General features: G+C 49.4%; 1 protein-coding gene across 1 annotated transcript in view; it reads right to left on the reverse strand.

Annotated features, from left to right (window-relative positions):
• Window positions 1-22,394, reverse strand: part of DNHD1 (dynein heavy chain domain 1) — a 68,740-nt gene that overhangs the window by 13,428 nt on the left and 32,918 nt on the right. The window contains 17 exon segments of the mRNA XM_068987996.1: window positions 2,756-2,858; window positions 2,935-3,139; window positions 3,339-3,547; window positions 3,741-5,337; window positions 9,216-9,504; window positions 9,746-9,938; window positions 10,112-10,298; window positions 10,499-13,394; window positions 13,498-13,595; window positions 13,899-14,024; window positions 15,805-16,012; window positions 16,554-16,648; window positions 17,017-17,215; window positions 17,314-17,441; window positions 19,382-19,731; window positions 19,733-19,869; window positions 20,359-20,516. Of these exon segments, the coding sequence (XP_068844097.1) occupies window positions 2,756-2,858; window positions 2,935-3,139; window positions 3,339-3,547; window positions 3,741-5,337; window positions 9,216-9,504; window positions 9,746-9,938; window positions 10,112-10,298; window positions 10,499-13,394; window positions 13,498-13,595; window positions 13,899-14,024; window positions 15,805-16,012; window positions 16,554-16,648; window positions 17,017-17,215; window positions 17,314-17,441; window positions 19,382-19,731; window positions 19,733-19,869; window positions 20,359-20,516 (7,178 nt within the window).

Genomic DNA, 22,394 nt, shown 5'->3' on the forward strand with positions numbered 1-22,394 from the left:
GCATTTGGTTTACAATACCTCCGTGACCAGGAGGCTTCTGTTCATCCTTCCAACCTCATTTGCTTTTGCTCTCCCAGCAATGTGCTCTCCAGCCATTCCTGACTTTCAGGTCCTCCAACCTGGCACACACAGTCTTGCCTCTGGGCCTTTGCACTTGCTGTTACTTCAGCCTGCGACATTCTTCCCACCCCCTCTTTCATACCAAATCTCACCTGACCTTCAGGTATCAACCTTGATGTACTTCATTCCTGTGTTTACATATTTAAGGAATGCTTTTGGTGCTTACCAATGCCTCCGTGCTACACAGTGTGATACTATGCTCTCTCTAGGAAGTTTTCTTTTTTTTTTCACTTCTTTTTTATTTTTTTAAATTATGAAAAGATGATAACACATTTACCAGAAACTTAGAAAATACAGACCAATGGTACATATAGTTCTACTATATATTTCAATTATTTTTCAAGTAGATAAATTAAGATTTTTAGTTGGAGTTCAACATCAAGCTCTCAAAAATTAATAGAATAAATATACAGAGAAGTATAAGGATACAGTATACCTGAAAAGCACTATGAACCAATTCAACATAAGACATACAATTTTAGGAAGTCTTTCGTGATACTTCAGAGCATCCTGGACTTGCTCTGTCATAATGCATTGTTTTATAATGACTTGCACAAGCCTATATCTTCCAGCAAACTAGGCACCATGAAGGACAAAGAGAGTGCCTTATCTTTATTAAGAGGCCATCTACTATCAATACATGATGACATGTATTGGGCTTTTGCTATGTGCCAGCACTCTGAAGTACTTTACATGTAAAGGCCTCATTTAATCCTTATCCTAACCTCTCTGGATCTGAGTTTTTTCATCTGTAAAATGGAAGAAAGAATGGCCTCCTTAGAAAAGTGGAGGTGAGAATTCTATCTACCTAGATGTAAACATAAACGTCTCCTGCATTGCAGGCGGATTCTTTACCAACTGAGCCACGAGGGAAGAAGCCAGCATAGATGCAGACATGCACGAAAGTATTGAGGAGTACTCACACAAAACATACGGAATTCAATTAAGCCTTGCTGAGCACAGTCATAAATCAATGAACCAACTGAACATGAAAAGGAAAAGAGATGGAGGGGTCCAAGATGACCTGGGGTTCAGCTTAAGTGACTAAGTGGAGGACGGTGCCATCTCCTGTGGTGGGCAACTCTGAAACAAGTACACACAGTTATGGCTGTTAAGTGAATGTCCCTGAGACTATGAAGATCTCTCATCCAGCTTTTGGGCTTCTTATGTTCTGATCCAAGGATCAGAGAATAATAGCTCCCCTAAATGATATCAAAAATCCCTGGTATTATAATCATTTGGGGAAAAGCAAGACCCAAGACAGAACACTGGAATTTGGGAATCATGGGAAAGAGGACTCCCGTTCATCAATGAGCTTCTTAATTTTTTGCATCTCAACCGACTCTTAATTTTTAATCTAAGCTAGTGATCCTCCATGGTGAATGGTAGGAGGGCAACAGTACTATGATGACTCCACAGGACACAGTGAAAACCACATACGTAGATACTATGTAAGCCATGCCCCTGGGGCTGTGCAACGCCAAAGGATAGCCCTAAACCATCAGAAGAGGAGGGTTAGGTATGGGGAGCTGCAAGACCTGAAACCCCAGGAGAAAGCAAGTCATAGTATCTGCTTGTGGACTGATCACTAGTAACTATCTCACTGTAGTTACTCCTGAACCTTCATCAAAGTTTTGTGTAAGCAGGAAAGGGGGAAAAAATGCAATATCAGAATTCCTCTTTTTAAAAATGAAACAACACCAAAAAAATGTCTATTTTAGGAAAGCATTTTTAACTAAAGAGTGTTTGACTACAGAACATGTAATGATGCCACTGCTACCAATTTTAGCTAGATATGAGTGGTTTGTTTATTCAAAGAAGAAAATTGCTCTGTATAACAAAGCAACGGGATTTAGAGTAAGGACTGGGAAAAAAATCTCTTGTTACATGAGCATTGCCTTTGGGAAGCTCTAAAGGAAAAATAGGGTGACTGAACAGCATTGGGAGCAGTGCTGGGGAGATGGGACAGGGAGAGAAAACTCTGCCACTAGGAAATATGCCCTGTAGAGGAAGGTGACAGGAAAACAAGACACTGAGATCCAGTGAACAATTTAAACCTATTTCTGGTTCTGTTCTAGAATGTAAATTGCCCCCACTGCCATCACCCATCTGCATTTCCCACCATACCTAACAGTGTACATTTTTGTATATAGAGTGTATAAATTTGTATATTTGGTGTATTGTGGAAGGACACACTGCAGGAACAAAGGGGTATGGGAAGAGAGGGCAGCTACAAGAGGTGTGCCAACCAGCAGTGAGCAATAGAGAATCCAGGAGAAAAGGATTAAAGTGAGAGGGGACCATGAGGATGTAATCCTGCCCCATCCCCAATGGGAATCTCTGCAGAGCTTGGGGAGCATACTGAACTTCACACAGTCAAGGTACTAGGGACGACCAGAAGCAGACACTTGGGTTTCATGCATTTAGAGGAATCAGCCTGATCTCAGATGTGCCACAGGGAACTTTGAGCCTGAGCTCTAGAGGAAGAGGCAGCAGGGATTATAGACAGCCCCTGGGGGAAGGGGAGCTCTCAGGAGACCAGAACTAAGGTTCAGTCTGGTTGGTTTCTGCAAAGTCATTATTTGGGCTCCTGCTTTGACCTACTGTTCATGCCTCAAACTCCTCTCCGCCTTACCTTGTGGGAGCCTTTCAGCTGCTCCTCCAAATTGAAGACCAGGGTGGTGTGGGCACTGTGCTTCTCAATCAGCATCTTCAGATTTTCCAGGGCATTCTGTATCCTGAAGACACCGTGTGCCAGTGAGTGGACCTGAGGGAGTGGAAGGAGATACACGGGAGGGAACGGGGGTCACTCACCGCTGGGCCCTGTTCTTAATGTGCAGGGTCATCCATTGCCGCTGCAGTACAAAGGTGTCCAGGAAGTCCAGGAAGGTCTTGGGGGTGACGAGTGGCAATTCAGGACACAGGTGCCCTTGGTAGCTGGCAGCCGAAAGGTGGATGAGAGCCATGGCTTTGGCCACGCTGGGAACTGAGGCCTGGATGTCTGGGAACCTCAAGGAGTCTGCAACAAGCATGGCTTTAGCCTGGACTTGTGAGCTTGTAGGGGAAGAAAGGAAAGGGACCCTCTCTCCTCGCTCAGGAAGGAAGGCAGAAAAGGTGAAGGGAGGCTCAACCAGGTTCTAGAGAAAGACTGACCCAAGTAACAGTCCTCTTTAGAACCTGGTCTAGAGGAGGGGTGAGGACAGGTAAGGCGGGCTCACCGTTATCAAGGGGTGGGCTCTGAGCACCCTTCAGGTGATGCTGGGCCACAGCGACCAGGGAATCTTGGTCCCAGGGTTCATAGCGGTCAGTGCAGGCAATGGCCAGTTGAAGGAGCCTCAGGAAAAGGGTGGAGGGTAGCTGTTTGTGGGCCTGGTCATCTCCGATCAGGATGAACATGTGCAGATGGCTCCGCACTTGCTGGCAGAACCTGTGGGGCCAGAGCTCTGACGCCATCCTCTCCTTCATCCCTGTCTGCCCACCCTGGTCCCCTTCCCAACCCGACCCCTCAACCCTGCTCTTCTGTGCCCCCTCAGTACCCTTAAGTTTTGTGGGGGCTTTTGGCCTTCAGCCAGGGCGGAGCCAGAGCAGATCGACCCCTGGCTTGGGGGTCTTGGCCTTACCTCTGCCACAGAATTTCCTTCTTGATGTTCTGCTTGACACTAACGCTGTCCCTGGGGAGATGTCCTGCAATGTTTTCCAGATCCGCCTCTGTGTACAGGTCAGGAAAACTGCCTGAGGTTGCCAGGGCCAGCAGGCGATGAAAGGTAGTAAGATCCACACCCTTGGGCACCAGCAGGGCCACCGGCTGGCCTAACGTGCCAGCATGCCAGCTGACCTCCCTTAGACACCGGAGAACGGCCTCCTCTGATCCACACGGCAGACGGAAGAGGCGGGTCTGACAAATGCCCGCAGCCAGAGTGATGGCAGTACAGCGCCCCGTCCCCTGAGCCCCTGCGAGCAGGAGGCCATGCTGCTGGGGCCTGGCCAACACCCGGACCAGGCGGGCCACATGCTGGGCCATCGAGTGGCACCGGGCAAGGTGGGGGCTCAGCCGCAGCTGAGCGGCTGAGGCGGCCAGCTGCTCCTCCAGGCTCACCCGCTGGCGTTCCAGGTACAAGTTGGAGCTCTCAGAGTTGGACTCTAGTATCAGTTCCTGACTGAAAACCAGGTCTGAGGGCTTCTCCTGGGGCCGGAGTAGTAGCATTGGGAGCAACAAGGGTGAGACCATGTCTTCTTGGGCTGCCTTCTGATACAAGTTCTTAGATTTATTCGGCTGGAGTTTGTAGCTGGAGGTCCTTGTGCCTTCCTCCTGGGTTGTCTTCTGACTCATGTTTCCCATGGTCATCTTCCTTACTGGTGCTGCGGGTGGTGCTGAATCATTGCTCGGTGAGCCTGTGGTGACCGGAAGGTCGTACGGGGCCTCCTCCTCCTCCGTCTCACTCCCGCTGTTGCTCAGGTCCTCCCACTGAGCCAGCTCCCCTTCGGATTCCACTTCGGGCACCTTCTCTTCCTCCTCCTCCTCCTCATAACCCTTGCCCAGGCTCTGGGGTGCCGGCCCACAGCAGAAGACATTCTGAGCTACCTCTAGGAGCAGTCTGGCACAGAAGGAGCGTTCCCTGGGGCTGTCCAGCCGATCACAAAATGTTCTCTGTGCCTCATGCAACCAGAGGCGCACGATGTTGCGCGTGGCCATCATGATCATGAGGCGCGTGCCGCGTAAGCCGGACACCCGGCGCAGGTGCTCTTGATGGTTGAGACAGTCCACAAAACCCCGGGAGCCCACCCTGACGGGCAGCAGCTGCAGGCTTCCCAGAAGCTGGCTCACAGAGTGCATGGAGAAGCGGTAGTGTGGGCGAAGGGGTGAGGGCGTAAAGCACTTACCCACTGCCTCCCAGGCCTCCAGTGAGGCCCGAACCAGGGCTCTTGCTAGAACACTCTCCCGTTCCACAGAGGGGAAGCGCTCGAGCCAGGCCTGCATGCTGGGCATGTGCCTGCTCAGCAGCGTGGCCTGGGTCACGCTGCCCAGGGCCAGCACCGTGAAGAGCCGAGAGAGGCGTGGGCACAGCGGCCGCTCGCAGAAGCCTGGCACTGTGGCAGTGGCCAGGAAGTTGACTCCAGGCTGCAGCGTCTGCAGCTCCAAGGTGCTGTGGGTATACACAGTGCCATCTATGGCCTGACGCAGAGTCTCCAACAGTGGCTGACAGCTCTTCTCTGGGTCTGGGGGCCGTGAACAGAGAAAATCTGCGTGAGGCCGAACGACAGTGTCTCCCTGCTCCTCCTCTCCCTGCCTCTATGGGGCTGCTCCTGGCACACGTGGGGTTCTGAGGAAGTTTATGCATCTGGGGTGTTGGGACTGGGTCATGTCTGAGTACATTGTTCTCTCTCCCTAGAAGCGAGTGATTTTTTTTTCCTTCTTCCCCGAATCCTACCTCTAAGACCAATTACATATTCATTAACTGAAGGTTAGTGAACAGAAAGGTTTGGAAACCTGACTGACCACAGTAGAGGGAAAAGTGCAGTCACCACAGTCAAAGATAATGGAGTTAAATCTCATGCAGGCTTTTATAAAGTCAACTTTATTGAGAAATTATTTCTATAAAATAAAATGCACACATTGTAGATGGTTCAATGAGTTCTGACAAATGTATATGTCCATGTAACTACCACCCCAGTGATATTTAGGACACTTTCATCACCCCAGAAAGTTTCCTCCTGGCCCGCTGCAGTCAATCCCCTATCACACCGTCCCAGGAATTTCTGTCTACTCTGATGTCTATCATTATGGATCAGCTTTGCCTATTCTAGAACTTCATACAAAGGGGATCATACAGTATGTGGTTTACCACGTCTGGCCTCTTTCACTCAGCGCGATTCTGAGATTCATCCATATTTTGCGTGTATGAGTAATTTGTTCTGTTTCATTGCTGAGTGATATTCCATTATGAAAATATCAGCTTGTAGATCCACTGACACCGATGGGCTTTTATGCTGTTTCGAGGTTTTGACTATTCAGAATAATGCTGCTATGAACATGCAGGTGCAAGTTTATTTGAGAACATACACGTGCTTTCATTTCACTTCGGTAAATACCTGTGAGCAGAACTGCTGGGTCATATAGCAAACATACATTTAACAGGGAAGAAACTGTCACACTTTTTTTTTTTCCCTACAGTTGTATCATTTGCTCCTACCAGCAAAGTGTGAGGGTCTCAGTTGCTCCACATTTCACAATTACTATCAGTCTTTCTACTTAGAATCTTTCTAGTAGGTGTGAAGTACTGTCTCACAGGTTTTACATTTGGAATTCACTGATGCATAACCGTATCAAACACATTTTCATGTGCTATTCGTCATTCATTATTTTTCTTTTGTAAAGTGTCTATTCAAAGTGTTTTGTCCATTTTTTAAATGGAATTTTTCTTACTGAGTTGTTAAGAGCTTTTTTATGTTTTCAAGGTACAAGAGCTTTGTTAGATATATGTATCTTGAATTTTTCTATGGATTTTTTTTTTCATTTTCATAAGTGTCTCTTGAAGGGCATAGGTTTTAAATTTTGGTGAAATATAGTTGTATCTTAAGAAATCATTGCTTCTAGCCAAGTTCACATAGATTTTTCTTCAATATTTTTTAAGATTTATAGTTTTAATTTTTATACTTGTCTATAATCTATTTATAATTGATTTTTGTGAATGTCGTGAGGTAGGATTCAAGATTCTTTTTTTTTTTCCTCACACATACATACAGCTGTTTCTACCCCAAGAATTATACTTTTCCCCAGTGAATTATCTTGGAACACTTGTTGAAAATCAAATGACCATAAATGACCATATATCAGATTCATGATTCTGTTCCATTAGGCTGTATCCATGTCCTTATACCGATATTGGTATTTATTACTTGATTACTGTAACTGTGTACAGTAAGTCTTAAAATCACTAGTTTAAGCCCTCCAACTTTCTTATTTTTCAAAGTTTTTTTGGCCCTTCTAGGTCTTTCGCATTTCCATGTAAGTCTCAGAAAGAGTCTGTCAGTTTCTAAAAGATAAAAAAAAACCAGACTTCCTAGTTTAGACTGGGACTGCACTGAATCTGTAGATCAATTTGGGCAGAATGAGCACCTTAACACTGGTGACTCATCTGATCTAAGAACATGATATATTTCTACATTTACTTAATTCTCTTTTATCTCGGCAGTATTTAGCAGTTTTCAGTGTGTATCTTTGACTAAGTTTATTCCTAAATACTTTAAGCTTTTACATGATATTTTTAAATGATACTTTTTTATTTCTGATTGTCATTAGGATATAGAAATAATAATGATTTCAATAGACTGACTTTGTATGCTGTGAGCCTGCTAAATTCACTTATTTGTTCTGATAGTTTTGTAGTTTTGTTTTTGCTTTTGGTAAATCCTTAGGACTCTCCACGCAGTAAATCATGTTATATTCTAGTAGAGATAGTATTACTTCATCTTTTCTAATTTTAAAGGCTTTTCTTTCTTTCTCTTATTGTACTGATAGCAGTCTCTGTTCACTATTGAAAAGAAGCAGTGAGCGTGGACACTCTTGCTTTGTGACTGATCTTATGGAAAAAATGTTCACTATTTCACAATTAAGTATGTAATAGTTTAGCTATAGATTCCAATAGATGCCCTTGATCAAACTGAGAAAATTCCTTTCTATTCCTAGTTTGCTGAGAGTTACCATAAATAGTGTTGAATTTTATCAAATGCTTTTTCTTTATCTATTAGGATGATCTTATACTTTTCTCTGTTATTCTAATGTCATGCATTATACCAATTGATTTTTGAATGTTGAGTCAACTTGCATTCTTAAGATATACCCCCACTTGATGATAATGTGTTGCTGAATTTTACTTAATATCTCATGAGGATTTGTTTTGCATTTACATTTATGAAAGATCATGGCCTATAATTTATTTTCTTGAAATATCTTTCAGAACTTGGCATTAGGGTTTGGTGGCCTTATCAAATGAGTTGAAAAGTATTTACTCCATTTTCTGAAAAACTGTAGGTTTCCATTTTTTCCTTAAATATTGGATATAATTGAACTGTGTAATAACCATCCAGGACTTGGAATGTTTATTATTATGAATTCAAAATTTTAATAGATCTATAGGGCTATTCTTTTTCTATTCTTTTTCTTCTTGAGTCAGATTTTGATAAGGTGTGTTTTTCAAGGCATCTATCCATTTAATCTGAATTACTAAATTTATTACTATAAGTTTTTCTACAATATTCCCTTGTTATTCTTTTTAATATCTTTAAAATAAAACCTCTTTCATTCCTGATATTGATAATTTATATTTCCTATTTTATTTCTTGATTTGTGTTACTTGGGGATTCATTTATCTTTTTAAAGTTTTGCTTTGCTGATATTTTCTATAGTTTGTGCTTTTCATTCTATTTCATTGATTGCTGGTCTGATCTTTATTATTTATCTCCTTCTATTGTTTTAACTTGCTCTTCTTAGATTCTTAAGCTGAAAATATAGATCACTGATTTCAAATTTTTCTTATTTTCTAATTAGGCATTTAAAGCTGTAAACTCTCTGAGCACTGCTTTAGCTACATTCCACAAATTTTGATGTGTTGTGTTTTCATTATTATTCAGTTCAAAATAGTTTCTAATTTCCCTTTGAGTTTCTTCTTTTATGCATGAGTTATCTAGAAGTCTGCTGTTTAATTTCAAAAATTGGGGGATTTCTAGTATCTTACTGGTTTTTATTGCTACAGTCAGAGAAAATATTCTGTAAAAGTTAATCCTTTGAAATTTGTTGAGACTAATTTTATGCATAAGGTCTATCTTGGTGGATGTTCCATGTGCACTTGAAAAAAAGTACATTTTGCAGTCAGTGGATATAATGTTCTCTAGATGTCAATATGGTCAATACTGCAAGGGATGCAAGGGACAAGGACATTCAGAGAGCAAATGTGGACTGAAGATATTAAGAGAAGACATTAAGAATGGAACACTCAAGTCTGGTCTGTAGGTATAGGTCTGAGAGTCGATAAATATAGCTAAGGATTTTACAGTCAAGAGAAAGGACGATGACTCCTTCCCTCCCGACTCCTCACCGGAAGCAGCCAGGTGCAGATCCTCCAGCAGGAAGAGGAGAAAACCTTTAGAATCCGGGTGCCGCCCAGTCCATGGGCTGGCTTGTGATTGGCCCTGGACCTCCCGGCTCAGCAGGAGGCGAAGGTGGGTGGTGCTGACAGCGGGGTGAATGGGGCTGTTTATGTAAGGGTGCTGTGGCTCCACCAGCACTTCCACAAAGGTTGTCTTCCCTGTTGCTGCCTCTCCAGCCAGCAGCACTGGGTGTCCCTCTGACAGAAGCAGGTCCACCACGTACAAGAGCCGTTCAGTCTGCAGGACAGGAGCAGGGCTTACTGTGGCAGCTCCTGGTTAGCACAGTAATCTAGCTGAAAGTAAAGGTCTTAGGAGGCTTATATTAAAGCTGTATTTGCAGAACACTTCATGTATTCTTGTGATTTTAAAAACGTTTCAAGGAATGGGAGCAGACAGCCCTCAGCTATGCCGAGGACATGTACACCCCAGAATATCTCTTTGAGCCCCAACCCCAGCTTCAGCCCCACTATCCTCACACCTGGGGAGAAGGGTAGAAGGTGCCCTGAATTCCCTTGATGCGGCTGCCCAGGTATTGGCCAGTGAAGGGGGCCAGTGTCCCATCTTCAGGGCATACATGTAGATCAAACACCGAGTCTGAGGGTGGCAGCTCAGAGTAGTTGGAGAGGCAACTAATAGAATCCCTCAGGAAGGTGTCATAGAGGGGCCAGAGCCTGCTCAAATGAACATACAGGTGAGAGTGTCATATGGTTACAACAGTTCCATTACACTCAGTTCCATACACTCACACACCCCACCCTTCTCCAACAATGGTGCCAGGGTTTGGAGACCCATGGGTCATTCCATTTCCGCCCTCTCCATCTCCCCCCTCCACCCCTGTAGATACCTGGAGGGAAGGTGGGCTCCAAAGCCCCAGATCACAGCAAAAAGAAAGCTGCTGATGGCCAGCAGGTGCTCCCTGCGCTTACTAGGCACAGCATCACTGTCAATCTGGTTCTGGTGCAGAGAGCTGGTTTTTGAGGCCTTGATGCTTCGAGCCACTATACACTTTGAATCACTATAGCTGAGGTCCTCTGTGAAGGTCACCATGGCCAGGAAAGGAGCCCCAGTAGAAAAAAAGAGGAGGGGGTGGGAAAGAGAGTAGAGGTTGGCTATTGCTTCTCATTTTCAGTCCCAAGACCCGAGTCCACCTAAGAACCTGGGCCACAAGCTCCAGCTTATATCCCCACTATCCTCAAGGCCACATAGCTCTCAAATCAGTCCTTGCCTTCACCTGGGATATGTGCCTTCTCCTCCTCATCTATGCGCAGGTATGGGTTGAGCAGACAACGCAAGATGCGGGCCAGGCTGGTGACTTCAGCCACACCTGGGCAAATGGCCCGCTGTCCGTGTACCTGCAGCAGAGAGCTAACACCCTGGCAGGTGAGAAACTGGAACGTTGCGGGCACCAGCCCTTCAGCCAGGTGGCTGAGCTCAGCGACAGTCTGGGGCTGCAGGCGGTACTCACGGGGCAAGGCTGCCATCAAGACGCTCAGTATACCCTGCCAAGTCTGCTCCCCCCGACACCACACCAGGGCACAACGGCCCACTACTGTGGGGGACATGCCTGTGGTATCTCCCACTTCCATCAAAAGAAAAGTACCTGAGGGTCGTGCTATTTGCTGACCATTGGGGAGGCTAAGCTGTGGGGGGTCACCTAGGAGGCAAGTGATAGAGTCCAGCCAGGAAGAACTGGAAGCTCCATCACATATTATCCAGTGATGAATCCCCACTGGTTCCTGTACCTGCCCCCTTGGGCCCACAGTCCTACACCGACTAGCTTCACGCAGCAGCCTGGGGAAGACACCATTGTGCCAGCAGGGGCCTTCCAGCCATCCCAGGAACTCCTGAAGGCTGAGGACGCCTGGATACAGGTGAGTAATTTCCACAGGCGGGCAGCTCTGGGTTGTGGGGTCCTCCATGGCCGCCAGCCGATTCTGGATCTTAAATAAGCTGTGCCAACATGTGGTCTTGCCACTGCCTGCCGGGCCCAGGAGCAAAATGCCTGAGGCCTGGCCCAGGGCCTGACTCAGTTGATCCAGGGACCCCAAAATATCAGGGCTGGGATGCAGGCCTCCCTGCCGTAGCTCCTCCACCAGCAGTGACTTCCTCAGCCTGGGGGTCGCAGGCTCTGCCAGCACCTGGGAGGCGGTGGGAAAGAGCCCACAGAGCAGCTTCTGGAGGTCCTGCAGGTGGGGCCCCTCCAAGAGGCTGAACAGTGGGGAGCGCAGCAGGGTGCGCAGCAGGGTGGCCTCCTCCACGGTGGCTAGGCTGCGGGGCTGCTCAGACTCGGGGTCCCCCTTGGTCAAGTTCAGAGCCTGTATCGTGTCTTCCAGCACCTTCCTGAAGAGGGGCAGGCGGCAGGGCAGGGGCCCAGACACCAGCTCACACTCTAGGGAGAAGAACTTGGATAGGCGGGTCGCGGTGCGGGAGGCATCCCGGATCCCTGCGCCCAGCAGGGTCAGCTCTGCCACTTGCTGCAGGTTGGGCAGGGTCAGCGCCACGGGCCGCAGCAGTTGGCGCAGGTTGGCGGGCATGGCAGGGCTCAGGGCCCGCAGTGTCAGGAGACAGCCATAGCCAAGGCGCATGTCCACGTGATGTCTCTCAAAGAAGCTGCTGCCGAGGAGCCAGGGGTGGGTGGGGTCGATGGTGCTGGTACTTCGGGAAGCTTCCTGGTACAGCGGGGCGTAGAGGTGGCGCAGTTTGGCCAAGCGCTGGCCCAGGGCAGAGAGCAAGCCAAGGGGCAAGTGCTGAGCTGCTTCTAACAGCAGCCAGGCACCTCCCTGCAGGGCACCGTTCAGGTAGTTGCTCAGGCTGCGGGCCTCCATCTGGGGCAAGCAGGGCATCACCACCAGCTGGCGCCCCAGGGCCTGGGCCAGGCTCTTTACTATGGCTCCCTTGCCCACACCACTGGGGCCCAGTAGGGTCCCACAGGCTACCTCTTCCAGGGCTAATAACAGCACGAGGGCTGGCCGCTCAGGCAGCAGGCTGGGTAGGGACCCCAGTCTGGGACCCAGGTACTCATAATTGTACAGGAAAGATCGACCCAGCACATCTATCCAGCATGCAGCTGGGGACAGAAAGGTCTCAGTAGACACAACAGTCTTCAGACCCTTCAGGGGGCTTTGGGGAGTGGTGTGAGGGGAACCCAGGTGATACTTGAGTTGGCGGACCCAGTGGAAGTCCGTCAGTCCACTGACCTGGTGCTTTTGCAGCAGCTGGGCTATGTCCCGGTGGGTCACCGCCATGACCAGCAGGGCACTGAGCAGGCTGGTCTGGCGGACAGAGGGCAGGGGCTGCTCACCCTGAGAGGCCCTCTGGGCCCGGAGAAAATGCACCAGTACCTCTAGCTTGCGCACATGCATGGGGACCATGGCCAGGGTCCTCCCTTCAAGCAGAGCCTCCTCCATGCCGGCCCGCCATGCCACCTCCTCCGCCACCAACACACACTGCCACGGGAAGGCCTGGACTAAGTCCAGCCAGTGCTGGACATACATCTTCGGGGGCAACTGGCTTTCCTGGGGCAAGTGGTTTTCCTGCTTGAAGGCCTTGTCTAGGAACGGGCCCAGAGCAAGACGGGCAGCCACGCAGTCCTGCAGATTGTGCACCAGTGCCAAACGGAGACTCTCCTCCAGGGAAGCCAGCCACTTGGGGAGATCGGGATGCAGAAGAAGGGACCCCCGCAGCTTCACCTCCTCCCCACCCGCCCCGAACACCGCGAGCACCTCCACCTGAGTCTGTATGCTTGGGCTTGACTCCGGGTCATCCGTGTCTTTTGCAGTTTCACTGGACTCGAAGCTCACGGCATGCACATGAGGAAAGCAGCGTCGTGCCCACAGCTGGGCCTCACAGGACTCCAGTGGGGCAGCCAGCAGGGCCACGAGCTCACTGTCGCTGAGGAAGAAGAGGCGGGGGAAGTGGGCACGCACGGCATAGAGCACGCTCTCCAGTGCCATGATGATGCCCTCCAGGTCCATGGAACCCTCCTGCAGCAGTTGTTGCAGCTGTTGGCCTTGGAAAAGAGGGTTCCGCTTGGCACTGGGCACTATGAGTGACAGAACCAGGGGGTCAGCTACAGAGATCTGCATCAGGGTCCGATACTGCGCATCCATGGCCTCGAAACGGGTGCTCTGTGGTGACAGAGAAGGCGAGGGTGAGGGCAGCGCCCCCACTCCGACCCAGAGCCCTGCTGTTCAGCAGCACTGGTCCATCCTGCCACACCCACTTCCCTACCAGCTCAGGACTGGGAAACTGGATCTTCATCTCATGCAGAACTTTATTTAGGAAGATCCACTTCTGCTGGAAAGTCACCCACACCTGCAGCAGGGCACCTGTGAGGGCAGTCAGGGGAACAACGGAGGGAGACGAGGGTTCTAGCTTCTGCAAGAGGGACCAGCCTCTTCCTGTCCTCTTGGGATGCCCTACCCCCAAAAAAACTGCTTAGTAGGACCCCGGGACCTTGCATGAAGGAGAGAAAACCTGCAACGTGAATAAAGATCTGGTCACTTTAGCCTAAGAAATGGCTCTGAAGGTGGTGCTCACTCTGTCTTCCCCACCCGCACCTCTCTCCCCAGCCTTCTGGGTCATCTCCCGTCAGGTCCCACCTATGAGCCCAGCTAGAGGCCTGCACTCACTCAGGCCATGCATGATGGTCACCCACTCCAGAGCAATTCTGTTTAAGTCTCCTGACTTCTGGATGGCCAGGATCTTGAACAACACCTGAAGGCTTTCATGGATAGAGTCCTGCAGGCTGCTGTAATCTAAGGAAGAGTGGACTTGAGCTGAGCTGAGCTGAGCTAGCAGTCAGATGGGGCAAGGGCGCAGGCGACTGATACCCAATACACGCTGAAACGCACAGATCTCAAACTATTCTCTGGAAGATACAAACATTTTTTCCTCCACTAGTTGAACCATATGCTCACAAAGAGTCAGAATGTGTTTGCAAAACTGTTTATGTGAGTTCCGTTTATTATGTGAGTTATATTTTAATTACAGAATTTAATCTAGTATTATGTTCATCTCTGAAATACAGGTGGAGAAAGAGTTGCTGGTTCAATAAAAACTATGGAAGCCTTCAGAAGTAAAGGTAAACTGTTAAAAAATAAAGGCATGATATTAAATTAGGTATGCATGCTGTTGCTTTAGTCGTGTCCAGCTCTTTGCTACCCTATAGACTGTAGCCCGCCAGGCTCCTCTGTCCAGGGGATTCTCCAGGCAAGAATACTGGAGTAGGTTGCCATGCCCTCCTCTAGAAGATCTTCCCAACTCAAGGACTGAACCCACGTCTCTTTACGTCTCCTACACTGCAGGCAGATTTTTTTTTTTTTACCACTAGCACCACCTGGGAAGCCCAAATTAGGTATAGACAAGTCAATTTTTTAAAACTGTGAAATTATAATAAAACTCTAGAAAAATTCTGGACTCAGCTTCATAAGTGTCCTCGTGTCACTTCTCAACTTTCAGAAATGGAAAGTGGAAATAGCAGACAATGTATTAATACTACAAAAGGCAGTGAGGAACCTCTATCAGTTGACTGCGAATCAAAGAAAAGCTCTTGTCCTTAGGCTGAAAGGTGAGTAAATAAATGTACATTACATGACTCAAGCTAAAATAAAAATCTTAAGCCATGTATGCCTATTTTATGACTGATTGCCCTATTTAACTAACTTTTTGAATCCGCTGGCTGGTTTTAATTAGACCAGATAAGAGGATTTCTCCTTTACTGGCAGTTCCCTAATTATACCATTTTCGGTGCCTGGACATACACTGCGCCCTCTGTCCGGCAAGCCCTTCTGCCCTTGCATGTTTAGCAAACTCATACTCCTTCAGAAGTCAGCGTGAGGCCTTTTCCTAAGGAAACGGAAGATCTCTGTCTCCTGCCCGTTTCAAGTTGCTCCTCTTTCTGATGGCTCAGTGGTAAAGACTCTGCCTGCCAAGCAGGAGACCTAGGTTCAATCCCTGGGTTGGGAAGATCCCCTGGAGAAGGGACCAGCTACCCACTCCAGAATTCTGGCCTGGAGAATTCCAGGGACTGTACACTCCACAGGGCTGCAAAGAGTCAGACACGACTGAGCAACTTTCACTTCCTCTTTTTCACTGCTCCATCGCACACCCATCTCTGTTCTCTTGTCCTTGTCTGGGAGTTCACAAGAGACAGGACTTTGGTCTGATAATCTCAAGAGTCTCCTGAATTTGGCTCAGAGGAGGCAGGTGAGTTTGATGAGGGAAGGACAAAGGAATGAGTGAGCTGGTGCAGCCTAGAGGACAGAGCATTGAACATTGGGGAGATGTGACCATAAAGGGGAGACCTTTGCTTAAGAGGCCAGACATTGGGCAGGAAAGAGGAAGTGAGGGGCTCCCAAGAAGATTAAGACTGTGTGGGAGCTGCATGGAAGATGCTGTCTCAGAAAAGACGGATGGCTCAGGCTGTCCAGGAGGGCAGGGGCCCAGACTAGAGAAGCCAGATCCGGCAGAACTTGGTGAATGAATATGCCCCTCACCCTGTCTGGCTGTCACTGGGCCCTAAGGGCGGGGCCTCACCTGAGAGGATGAAGGTACCGCTGTCCTTGCCCACTACCTGCCACTGAGGGCTGCGGGATGCTTGCCTCTTGGAGCGCTCAGAGACTGGGGACTCGTAGGGCACATGCAGGATGAAGTTGAGCAGTCGCAGCTGGCGTGCTTCCCAGGCCCGCCGCAGCCGCAGGAGCGCCTCGTGGGCATGATTCCGTATGTTTTCAGTCCTCCAGATCTGGAAGAACCGGGACTTAGGAGCCGGGACTGGGGGATGGCTCAGGGGATAGCCCTGGAGCTTGGACTCAAGGGCCAGGGCTCAGCAGAGTGCGGGTCTCAGAGAGGAAGAGTGGGGTCATTGGCTTCAAAGGCAAGCCGCCAGCATCACACTGTGACCTAGGGCTGCTGCCCTGAAACCCACTCTTTTGCAAAGCTCTGGCCGAGGAGACAATACATCAATCAACTCATGCTCTTTGGGGACAGGGTAAGTATTGGGGGACATCTGCCACCCTGTGTGCCCACCACTTTGGGGCTGCTACCCACTTCCTTCCCCTGTAGAGGAGGGACATACTCTCAGTCACAGAGAGTCTGGAACCACCCATCAGATCCCCATACTCCCCAGGGAGGCTAGCAATCTCAACCCCCTCCCCACAGACCAATATCTGCTGTTCCCCTTGTCTCAAGGGGCTGCTGGGTCTTAACTGCCTTTATTAGAGCTTAGCAAACAGGCCTTGGGTTTGAGCTACCCCTCCTCAGTGGGGTTGTTGGGGAGGGCCCACCTGATTGATTCGATCTGTAAACTCCAGCAGCGGACAAGAGAGCAGCTGGCCCACTGTTAGTAGCTCTATGCTGTAGAAACTGCTTAGTCCTAAGGCTGGAGGTGGAGGGACAGCAAGTCAGAGTGATACTCGGTCTTTGGCAGAGCCCAGCCTAGTCCAGCCCAGACAGCACGTCTCAAAGCATGACATAGAGGCAGGGGGCCCGGAACCCAAGGTCCAGAGCACAGTTCAGAGTCCAGAACTAAGACTCCAGCCTAAGTCCAGCCCTGGGCAGCAGAGAGGATCCACGTGGTAGTGTGTAAGGTCTCTATGAGGGGAAGGAGGCTGCAGCCCATGGGGAAAGGTCAGGGCAGCCCAGGGAGGAAAGATGCTTCCCAAAAAAAGCCACAGAGAAGTGAGTTGTCCCATTGTTCTAACCCTGTGTCCTTCCCTCCCCCCGCCCTCTGACTCTATCCAAACCCACCTCGCAGGAGAGCTTGGCAGTTGAGGTTCTGCACCTGGAGGCTGCCCAGCTTGGTCAGCAGGGGAAGGAGGCTGCGAAACTCCTCCAGCATGCGCATGCAGCGCTGCAGCACCGGGCTGTGCAGCCCCAGGGTCGCGCTCACCCGGGCCGCCTCTGTCAGCCAGCCGTCTGTCTTCTCCTGGGCCAGAGCCAGATTGAACTGTGGGGGAGAGGCACACCGGCAGCTGGAGACCCTCCCACCCCCACCCCCGAAAATGCTTCACACCCGGGCAGGGGTGCCAAGGAGGGCGTCGGCACCTTGGCAAAAGCCATGCACTTCCATTCACTGATGTTTTCAGAGATGACTCGGTACAGGTGCCAGATGTGCTGCTGCTGCACGATGGGGCGGGTCCCACAGACTGGCAAGGGCACAGGACTCTCGTCCCCTGTGGGACAGGCCCGGGGGTCAGGTGGGGGCATGATCAGTCAAGATCCCATAATGACAGAAGGGAGGGTCCTGAAAGTGCAGGGGATGAGGCTGGGGGTGGGGGGCAGTGTCCAAAACTGTTCAGATCAATAAACCAAGGGAGAGTTAGTCCAGGAAAAGAAACTCTAGGAAAACGTGATAGGGATGAAAGGGAAGGCATCCTCTTCTATTGATTAGAGTCCGTCTCTCTTAGGCCACTTCAGCCACACCACCCTTCACTATTGCTCAGATACATCAGCCCTGCTCCCTCTTGCTGAGGGCCTTTGACTGGCAGCTCATTCTTTCAGGAACACTCTCCTCTAGAGAACTATATGGCTCACTCCCTTACCACATTCGAGTCCTTGATCAAACGTCAGTTTTTGAATGAGACCTAGGCAGTGCCCCCCCCCCCATTAAGAACTGCTACCCACCCTCCCTGACATTCTTGACTCCTCTTAATCCCAAGGACAGAGGAGCCAATTTTTTGACTTCAGAATCCAATATTTAGCCAAGCTATGATATAAGGACATTATACAGTCATTCTTAGTCATAAATAGCTTAGAAATTCTAACACTTCCAACTCCCTTCTTCGAAAAAAAACAACTCAAAGATTTACTGCAGCCATCCAAGCAAGAAGTGAAAAAAACTAAAAAGATGTGGTATTTTTAAAACTGGAAGTGGGTAAACAAAACCATTCAACCTTAGATGTCAAAATAGTTGTTAACACAGTTATAGCACAAAGCAAATGTCAAAGATAGCAAGTAAAATAAAAGACACAGAACGGAAAATAAACAGTAGCATTAATGGTCTAGATCTAAGATCCTAGAGTGTTGTATTAATAATAAAAACTGGGAGTTTGGTGAAGAGACAGGGGTGGAAAAAGGAAATAAAATCGATGCTGTGCGGTTTTCCAGGTGAAACCCCACAAGGCCAGAGTCCGCTATTCTACTTTTCCACAAACATCCCAACCACTAGCAGGAAAGGTCAAGGTCTGTGGTCTACATCAGCTAGAGCATGGGATGCTGCTGCTGCTAAGTCGCGTCAGTCATGTCTGACTCTGTGCGACCCCATGGACTGTAGCTTACGATGCTCCTCTGTCCATGGGATTTCCCAGGCAAGAGTACTGGCGTGGAGTGCCATTGCCTTGCATGGGATGAGGGTCCCCCAGTACTTGACCAAAGGAAAAGTCCCTTGTTTTAGGATGGTCGCGGAGTGTCTCCTCCTGGGATTGGGGACCTCACAGTCAGAGATGGTAACAGTTGGCAGCTGGCTAAGAGTCAACTCAGAAGCAATATCCCTTGCAAGGGATACAAGTGAGCGACAGAAGTGGCTGCACCTGAGGAAAGAATCTGCAGCCCACAAAGTCCTTCCCGTGCAGAAGGGAACCAGCCCAACCACACACTGCACAGAAGGGCCAAGACCAGGAGTTCGGTCCGGGTCTCCCCTCGGGGCCAGGGAAGCCCTCAGCAGCCACCTCTCTCCACCACACTGGCTGGAAGCAGTGGCCACGGAGCACCCACACCTGTTTTCATCTGGGACCTGCTGCCTGCTGGAGGCCTGAGTTGAACAGGGCTACACAAAGGCTAAGGACTACGACGGGAACACATTTACATTTCTCTGCGCAGGCTTTTAGCCCTCTGATCCCATCACATTCGGATGGAACACTCACCTAGTTGCCTTCTCCTCCAGACCATGAGCTCCCGTCTAGGCACAACGCTTATCCCTACCCTAAGGACAACACTTGACATAGCCAATGGGTTTAGATTTTGTCCTGCAATCTTTGCATTGAAAGAGACTAAAATGAAGGTATGTGATTCCTAAGACTTGCTTAGGATCACCCAGGACACCACCCAGGATCACACCACCCAGGATTACGCCACCCAAGGGTGGTGGTGGCGGAGGGGGCGGGGCCCTGGGTACCAGTGAAGGCAGTGTGGGCATGGTGCAGGTCAGAGAGGCTGCTGACTGTGTTCTGGTACTGACGCTCCAGGGAGATGAGCTGGCGCTCGGTGCTCCTCTGCTCTTGGGCAGGGTCCATGAACGGACCAGACAGGGCCTTCTCAATCATGCCCTCCAGCTCCGCCAGTGCCGTGGCCATCAGCTGCTGCAGCTTGGGCACGATGGCATGCCGCTTGCTGAGCAGGAACTCTGAGGCCTGGCTTTTCTCATACTGGAATGACTCCCACGTGTCCATAAGCTGAGGGGCAGGCAGAGGGCGGTCAAGCAGAGCTGGGGGCGGGGGGGGAGGAGCAGCGGGAGGGGCAGAGGAGATGCCTTCTCACCGAGATGTCCAGTGCCTCATTCTCAGCACTGAAGAGGCCAAAGTGGTTGCGGATGAGCTCGTAGAGTGACCGCGTGTATTCCATTTGCTCCTCCAGCTCAGCGTACCGCTCGTTGGCCTCATTCAGCTGCAGGGATGACAGCATGAGACAAGCGCCCACACAGCCCTGTGCACCTCTCTGCACCCATCCTAAGGGGCACTCCCTCCTGCTAGAGGCTCCAGGTCCTAGCAGTTGCCTTTTAACCCGCCGAGATCAGAGCAGTCCAAGAGCAGATCCCCATCTGACCAAGGTCTCCCTGAAGACAGCACAGCTCCTCCTCCATCAAGTCATTGCCCTGAGGACAGGGCAATGGATCTCTACTTAAGCATACAGAGAGCAGAACTCTCTCTCTGAAAGCAGGACTGTCTCTCATCACATCAGGGCCTCCCCATTTCATGAGGATACTGAGGACCATGTGAACAGGGTGAGAACTGGCCAGGGCAGGTCACACAGGTGAATGCAGTTTAAGGGCATAGAGCCCCACTGGGAGCTCAGCAGAGACCGGAAGGGAGTGTGCTTAGCACATGAGCGGGATGGCCCTGGATAAGCTGGGGAGGAAGGATGGGGAGCGCCCACCTTCTGGGAGCACCATGCGATGGAGTGGATGTCTGAGCTGATGGTTTGGAAGGCCTTCATGAAACCTGTGAGCTCTGTTATTAGCTGCTGACTGCGGCTCTGGCATTCATTCTGTACCTGTTCAAGAATGTCCTTCCTGATGTTTACCAACTTGGATTCTGAAGACAGGAGAGAGTGAGGCGTGAGGGGCTGTAGTGCCCAGGGAGCATCCAGGGGAGGCTGGAGTGAGAGCAGGTTGAAGGGGAAGCCAGAGCATGAACTGGTTCCCTCAGTCACTGGACACATACTGGACCCCTGCCTGGTGTCGTTAGCTGCAGTTCACTGGGGCCCATGCTGGGCACCAGTAGACAAGGGTGATGAGAGAGACAGAAAGTTTCTCACCCAGAGAAGCTCACAATATGGCAGTAGAGACAAACATATAAATGGACAATCACGTATCAGTGCAATAAATGCTCTTCAGCCAGCCCTCAGCCTGGCTCAGTGAAGAGGAAGGAAGCCTGAGGAGACTGGGGAAGGCATCTCCAGTGCCCCAGCCACTAAGGAAGCTGACGGTACTAAAGTGGTTAAGGCTCCCAGGGGCACACCCAGTGGATGAAAGCATGTGCAAAGGCAAGGGAACGCCATGTCCATGATAAGCAGAATGCCCACCACAGATAAACAGTTTGCGTCTGAGGAGTCTTACTGCATCTGCTGTAGCAGAAGGACCAAGAAGAGTGTGCACTTTGCCTTTTATTTTTTAAGGATTAAAGGAAAGAAGCTGTCAGGTGGATTTGCGACCGGAAGATAATCTTGGAAGCTGGCTTTGGTAATATGAACAACTCCACTGTGGCCAAGGACAGGAATAATACCAGTATGATGGCTCATATGGTAGAGCAAGGATTCAAACTCTGGCAGCCTGTTTCCAACTTGTTATATTTTATGCTTTGAAGGGTTAAAAGTAAACTGACTCATCTTTCATGAGCATCTCTGAGATATACAAGATGCATATAATTGAGACATACAAGGAATGGATCCGATGGGGTTTTGTAGAAAGTAACCGATAGGAATTGGCACCAAGGGCTGAAACTGAGAAAACCAAGACGAGAGAACCTCCAAGGTGTACTCAAGGTTGAACAGAACACAAAGATGTGAACTTATCCTTTTCCAAACTGTCCCACTGGCCTCTGACAGTAGCTAGACCATCGCAATGGTGCTGCCTTCTGAACAGCAGCACCAGGTTGGTGAAGACCAAGAGCTCAACAGTGACACCATGTGGTAAGAGGGAGCAGTGGACTGATAAAATTCCTCCGGGTTGCAAGTTGGAGATGGATGGGAAAAGACATTTGAGAGATACTTAGGAGGCAGAAGAATGGAAAGGATTTGGTGACAGGTTGGATGTGGTGGAATTAGGGAGATGGGTGAGAAAAGTATGAACTCAAGATTCTGTTGAGGCCAACTCATTATCACTCTCTATTAAATGGAGCCCAGATAGAAGAGGAGCAAAGTCGCAGGATAAATGGATAAAACTAGAAGGATGAAAGAAGGATCAAAGTGAACAGAAGGGAACAAGGTGAAATGAAAGAAAAGTTAAGCATTTGCTACATGCCATAGTGAATGCTAGGAATATTGCAAATAGTATCTCATTTAATCCTCCTTCCCATAACCCAGTGAGTGGCTACATTATTATGTCCATGTTACAAATAAACTGAAGCTCAGTGATGTGAAGTCATGCAAACCAGTAAAAACAGAGCCACAGTTCTGAACCCAGCGCTTTTCTCTCTCCATCTGTTCCTCTTAAAGAGGTCAGCTGACCTTGGATTAAGGACAAAGAAGTCAACAAATTAGAAAGAACACCGATTTCCTGAGCAAGAGTGGAGCAAAGCCCACTACAACCAGGGTCAGAAAGAAAGCAGGCCAATCACAGGCCCTCCTGCTTCTGCCTGGCTAGCCTGAACCTTCTGTACATTTAGGAGGAAGGGCGGGGATAGGTGTAGGGAATTCTGTCACCTAGGAGATACCTAAGGAAGCCTGTGCTTTCATCTGTGGAGGGGCAAAGG

This window comes from Capricornis sumatraensis, chromosome 16 (genome assembly GCF_032405125.1).
Source record: "Capricornis sumatraensis isolate serow.1 chromosome 16, serow.2, whole genome shotgun sequence".
Taxonomy (NCBI): domain Eukaryota; kingdom Metazoa; phylum Chordata; class Mammalia; order Artiodactyla; family Bovidae; genus Capricornis; species Capricornis sumatraensis.